This window comes from Papaver somniferum, chromosome 1, assembly GCF_003573695.1.
Source record: "Papaver somniferum cultivar HN1 chromosome 1, ASM357369v1, whole genome shotgun sequence".
NCBI classification, from domain to species: Eukaryota; Viridiplantae; Streptophyta; class Magnoliopsida; order Ranunculales; family Papaveraceae; genus Papaver; species Papaver somniferum.
The window spans coordinates 121,046,592-121,052,591 of record NC_039358.1 but is presented as its reverse complement, the minus strand read 5'-3'; the positions used below and the strand labels follow the sequence as shown (position 1 = coordinate 121,052,591).

The 6,000-nt window shown below is 36.5% G+C and overlaps 1 protein-coding gene and 1 non-coding gene across 6 annotated transcripts; both read left to right on the top strand.

The window, feature by feature from the left end:
- Positions 1–2,438: 2,438 nt before the first annotated feature.
- On the top strand, positions 2,439–4,893 carry LOC113298725 (pentatricopeptide repeat-containing protein At2g01860-like). 5 transcript variants are annotated; one of them, XM_026547566.1, is made up of 3 exons: positions 2,439–2,580; positions 2,848–2,943; positions 3,167–4,893. In XM_026547566.1, exon 3 carries the CDS (start codon positions 3,268–3,270, stop codon positions 4,798–4,800), a length of 1,533 nt encoding a protein of 510 aa, XP_026403351.1. In that variant the 5' UTR covers positions 2,439–2,580; positions 2,848–2,943; positions 3,167–3,267; the 3' UTR covers positions 4,801–4,893. The 5 variants fall into 5 exon arrangements, with proteins under 5 accessions (XP_026403351.1, XP_026403336.1, XP_026403344.1 ...); XM_026547551.1 differs by having other exon boundaries at positions 3,147–4,893; XM_026547559.1 differs by lacking the exon at positions 2,848–2,943 and having other exon boundaries at positions 2,451–2,580.
- On the top strand, positions 2,917–2,979 carry LOC113342259. Its single transcript, XR_003356539.1, has one exon. It is a non-coding gene; the product is annotated as a small nucleolar RNA snoR101 (small nucleolar RNA).
- Positions 4,894–6,000: the final 1,107 nt, after the last annotated feature.

Genomic DNA, 6,000 nt, shown 5'->3' with positions numbered 1-6,000 from the left:
TACACTCGTTAAGGAATGTGCACAAATTCACACTTGACGTTTAATAATCGCCCATGCAGAGTTGGCAAGCTGATGTGCTACCAATTCACGCGAATTTTTCTGACTTGGATTTTCATTTCTCTCTCTCTGTCCAAGTTCTTCGATTCTCTTCCTCTCCTTCTCTCGATTACCTTTTCTTCCTTAAATACAAGTCCAAACTCTTTTCAATCACTGTTAGTTTCTGCTTTCAAGGCTCACCAAACTTACCACTTCATGATTGCCTACCAATTGGGAATTGCAAATTGTTTTTTTCCCTCAACATATCTCTACAATGTTAGGAAAAAGAAAAATACCAAAATTCGAATTCCATCTCAACACAAAGGAAGATCTATCACTTAAATCAACTAATCAATTTCATAAACTATGATCCTGAATAAATTTTGAAGAAAGACCGGAAGGAAATGAAAATCCTAAAATTGAATAAAAATCAATACTTTATCAACTGCATCTAAAAAGTAATTTTCATCTGAATTAATAGATGCATATCCACAAACCCAATTGACTGTTCTTCGATAAAAAGAATGAAAGGAATTTTTCGGTTCAAGTTTCTGTGAACTCTAATGGGTAGCAATAGATTAAAAGTTAGCTTACAATCGAACCTCGATAAATGAATGTTTTCGGGACCAAGAAAAAATATTTTTTTAACGGGGTTATTTATTTATCGATAAATAAATACGAATATTTATTCATTTAAACAATATTTTCTTAATTAAGAAGTTAAATTGTATAGGAGAAAATGTACAAATATACCTAGGAAATATTGGTCAAAATTCTTATCAATAATTCAATTAACATTCATTTTCTTTTGGATTAAGTGGTGTCATTTCTAATTTACGTTATAGAAATGTGATGGACGTCGAACATCTTTTGAACTATCCTAACGAGAATGATGCAGTTATGGAGTCTCCAACAGACGAAGAAATTATTGAGTAAGAATGAATAATGAGAATGATCCCGAACCAGATGATAGTAGCGTTGTACCAAATGTGTCATCTAAAGATTCTTTTCAAGCAATGGTCATATTAAAAAATTACTTGCTACAACACGAGCAAAATATTCCAGAAATTGTGCAAGCATTGCATAAAATTAAGGATATGGTGCATTTAGTTTGGGTGGAAGAAAAAGACAACCATAGATGATTTTTTTTTATTTCATTCCTACATATATTTTTATGTAAAATTTTCTGATTATGTATTTTGATTTAATTTTATATATATTTTTCATATATAATTCAGTGATTATTCGTTTATATTTCTATAGGGCCTTTAAGGATCCAATTTTATTTATTCATTAATGTATTAAGCGAGGTTATTCATTTATCACCTTGGCCCAAATCGGGACCAGAGAAAATTATTTATTTGGCGAGGTTATTCATTTATCGAGGTTCGACTGTATTTCAATTTGCTTAAGTTTGAGAGCGCGGAAGAACAAGATAAGAGGGAACACAGATATAGAGATCAAAGGTTAAGAACCCTATTAGGCACAAATAAATTAAGAACACAGTTCTTAGAATCTCCGGCTTTCATCAGGGGGAGAATAAGTAGAGACAGAGATAAAAGAGTTCGCCTGATCTAATACGTGGCTTCAACTTTTTGTACAACTCATATAGCCACGTTAGATGGGCGGAGAATAGGGCGCTGAGTGGGGCTTAGAGCATCTCCAATGCAAGGGGTAAAGGTCTTAAAATTGAATGACACGTAGGATTCAAGATTTTTTGCACCAAATTTCCATCTCCAACACAAGGGTCAAGGTCATAGAGAGAGATGACATGGCTAAGTGGGGGTAATGGAGAAAGTGTAAATAAGACTTCCACTATGACCTTGGGTCTTAAAGCCACATCATTATTTTGTCTCTAAATTCAAATAATGTTTGTTAGATAATACCTTGGGGGTTGGAGATCAACTTGAGGTAAAAAAATTTACATTTTTTTTTGTCATTTAGCAATGACCCACACGTAAGAATGTGTTAACAAGTCCTCCACGTAGGATGACCTTGGCCCTATGCATTGGAGATGCTCTTAGAAAAGCACTTCCGTATTTTGTATGTTGGGTAATCAAAATAATGACACATGGCGACTATATATTGGTGAGACACAGTGAGACACCTAACTAGGAGATAGGCAACCCGAAGTCCTATCCAGCACCGGTGCGGCTACGATGTGGTCGGGCCACATCATAAGTATGTGACCCATCTTTAAATAGTGACACATAGATTTTTTTTATCCAAAATAGTTTCATTACCTAACTTTTTGTCTTTACTTCCTACTTATTTTTCAAAAAGATAAATCAATTACGGGGATTTAGAGGGGGCAGATTTTTAATTTGAGTACATGTCAACATACGAAGAGGGGCCACATACAACATATATGCGGCCCGACCACATCATAATCCGAGCGATCCAGCACCAAGGCCTATCAGTTGCGTAACCTCTTCTCTCGGGTTCATTAACGGAACTGGTAGTAAGGAACCAAAACCGATCCCTAATTGACTTTGAGTTCACTATTCTCCTTTAAAAGCAACATCCTGGTTAGGGTTTCCTCAGGTATATCTTTCTTCTTTCTCCGTCTTTTTTTTTTCCCTCCAAAGATTTACAATGAACTGTAATAGATAAGGAATTTCGTCTGTGTGTATTGAGCTATTACGATTTCCTCTTTATGTATCTTCACTGAAATCGTTTGTGTGGATAAAAACTTTTCTTGCATTTTTTGGTGAGGGTGCAAAACCCTAATTAACACCTCCATACATTTAGGGTTTAGGGTTTTAAAAGTAGGATATATACTGATATACTTATATGTTTCGCATGTGGTAGCATTTTTCATCAGTAGCACACGCCTAATTTTATCATCTCGGTTTCTTGAGTTGTCTATGAGCAAATGATGTTTTACACTTGATCGCTGAACTTGAGGTAAGTTAATGTTAGACATGATTAAAAGCTGATGCTCTCTGTTGCCGCCCTAATACTTGTTTTTATTGCTTCTGTATATTTGTTTATCAGACTCATAATTGTTCTTATGTTTTAGTGTATGTAGTGTCTTAATCTTGATTCCGTTGAGTTGTTCAGAATGTTTACGAGTTCATATTTACTGATGTTACTTTCTCTTTGTTGAGTCCGACTTTGATTTGAGTAGGGATGTCCGGGTGGAGATACCAAAACATTGGAGTACTTCTTTAGGTGGTCTGTACAAGTTCAGGAAGAAATGGAACATCTATAAGTTCAATAACCTTGGCAATGGATTCAGTGCTGTGCAATTTTCATGCAATATTTGGAAGACAAAGTTATCCGTTCCTGGGACAGTCTGTTGGTTCTCATTTCATCGCAGTTAGGGTATCAAATTCTCGGGGAAGCTCAAGCAGTGTAACTCGAACGAATGCTGGGAATCCTCACCGGAAATTAACCAAGAACCTTCGATACCCTCGGCGTGCAAAACTTCCTCCAGATCCCAGAAGTAATCTATTCTTTCAGAAGAACAACACTATTGAGGAGGACCTAAATTGTAATGAGCTGCCCAACATTGATGACGAGGATGGTGGTGATGGTTTAGAATGGAGCGCAGATGAGGTCGATGCAATTTCTTCTCTTTTCCAAGGTAGAATTCCTCAGAAACCTGGCGAACTGAATAGGGAAAGGCCTCTCCCACTTCCCCTGCCTCATAAACTTAGACCATTAGGGCTTCCAACACCAAAGAGGCATGTGAGAATGGCTTCCCCCATGTTATCTTCTTCACGAGCATCTGTATGTAAGAGAGTTTACAAGAACCCAGAATTCCTCATCCATTTAGCTAAAGAAATCAGAAGTCTACCATCGGATAAAAATGTTTCTGAAGTTCTTAGCAAATGGGTTCGATTCCTCCGGAAAGGATCACTTTCTATGACAATACGAGAACTGGGTCATATGGGTCTTCCAGACAGAGCTCTACAGACTTTCTGTTGGGCAGAACAACAACCTCAATTGTTCCCTGATGATCGCATTCTAGCCTCAACAGTCGAGATCTTAGCAAGGACCCGGGAACTGAAAATGCCATTCGACTTGCAGAAATTCACAAGCAAAGCAAGTCGGCCAGTTATTGAAGCTTTAGCAAGGGGTTTCATAAGAGGAGGAAGTTTATATCTGGCTAGAAAGCTCCTTTTAGTAGCTAAGGATAATAATAGAACACTGGATGCTAGCATTCATGCTAAGCTGATTTTGGAACTTGGGAAGAACCCTGACAAATACAAGCTTGTATTAACTTTGTTGGATGATCTAGGTGAGAGAGATGACCTAGAATTGAGCCAGCAGGATTGTACATCAGTCATGAAAGTGTGTGTAAAGCTCGAGAGATATGATACTGTTGAAAGTTTGTATAGTTGGTTCAAGGAATCGGTACGAGAGCCAAGTGTTGTTATGTACACAACAATGATACATAGCCGGTATAAGGAGAAGAAATACAGGGAGGCATTTGCCTTGATCTGGGAAATGGAAGGATCAAACTGTCTCTTTGATCTTCCAGCTTATCATGTCGCAATAAAATTATTTGTTGCACTGAAAGATCTCCCAAGGGCTGTTAGATATTTTTCGAGACTTAAGGAGGCTGGTTTTGCTGCAACCTTTGACATTTACAGGGATATGATAAAGATGTATGCAGTGTCAGGAAGGTTGGCCAAGTGCAAGGAGCTTTGCAAGGAGATTGAAAAGGCAGGATTCAAGTTAGATAAACAGGTGGAATCTCTAATGCTTCAAATGATAAAAGATGTTGGGTCAGTTAAGAGCTGTACTGAGTTTTAAGTAGAGTCAAATATTGTAATTTCTTAATTGTATCTGTTGGACATTGTTAAAATGAAATTAGTGGAGCAAAATCTTAATCTTATAGTTGAGCAACGCTTCCAGCCTTCCAGGCAAAATCTTAACACGACGAACTTAAATATGCAGCTCCTTTTTGGGGGCAGGGAGTCTGCCAGTTCCACCACCACCTTTACTAAACGTTTGCAGCAAACCCAGATATCAAAACATTCCATGTAACAGTCTCTGTAATGCACCAACTTACTAACCCCGATAGCACTGGCTTCTTACTAGAGCCAAAACAAAACCTTTCAACAAAGCATAATACGTTTACAATTAAATATGTTACTTTGATTCATAAACAAAATTTAAAAACAATCTTATTATAAGGGCGGCATGTTTTATTAGAAGGGCGGCATTCTAATAGGACAAAAAGGGTCATTACATGATCATTCAAGGTGTCCCTTATCAAAAAATTGAAAATGACAAATTAACCTTCATTATTGATAACCTAGTTTAGTGATGATAATCAAGTTTAGTGTTAATGATTAATTTCATTTATATTAACTCAATCAAAACAAAATCAGATTTTTAGAGTTAAAAAGAAAAAAGTTTAGAGGAGAAGAAAAAGAAAAACTTTTGTGATATTTGTGAAACCCTAGATTTTGATTCACTCAACCAAAATGAGTGATTCCAGTGACCCGGTATACTTCTAAATTAGTTCCCATTAGCTTTTTCTCGCTCAAAATTATCTAAAGTACCTAACAAAATCAAAACTTTTAAATTTTCAGAAGAACTTACGGTTGCAATTTTGCTCGTGACCAACCGTAACTCTTAGTTACAGTTCGTAAGTTATCGAATACCAACCGTAACTGGTTAAATTTGGGGAAGATCCAATTGTAAAACCAGTTACAGTTTGTAATTAAATTTGGACAACAACCGTAACTAAATTACGGTTGGTAAGTAATGAACCGAGACCAACCGTAACTACCCTACGGTTGGTGTGTCAACTTAACTTTTGAACCGTAAATCATTATTTGATAAATTCTTAAGACACAGGATTATTTACGGTTGGTATGGTTGTTTGAGTAACAAACCGTAAATCAATTACGGTTGATAAATATGATGCAAATACAAACCGTAACTGAACATATTTCTCAAAACTAAGAACTTACGGTTGGTATTTGAGTTAACACCAACCGTAAC

Coding starts and splice junctions, on each gene's coding strand:
- LOC113298725 (XM_026547566.1), top strand. CDS start 3,268: ATGGATTCAGTGCTGTGCAATTTTCATGCAATATTTGGAAGACAAAGT.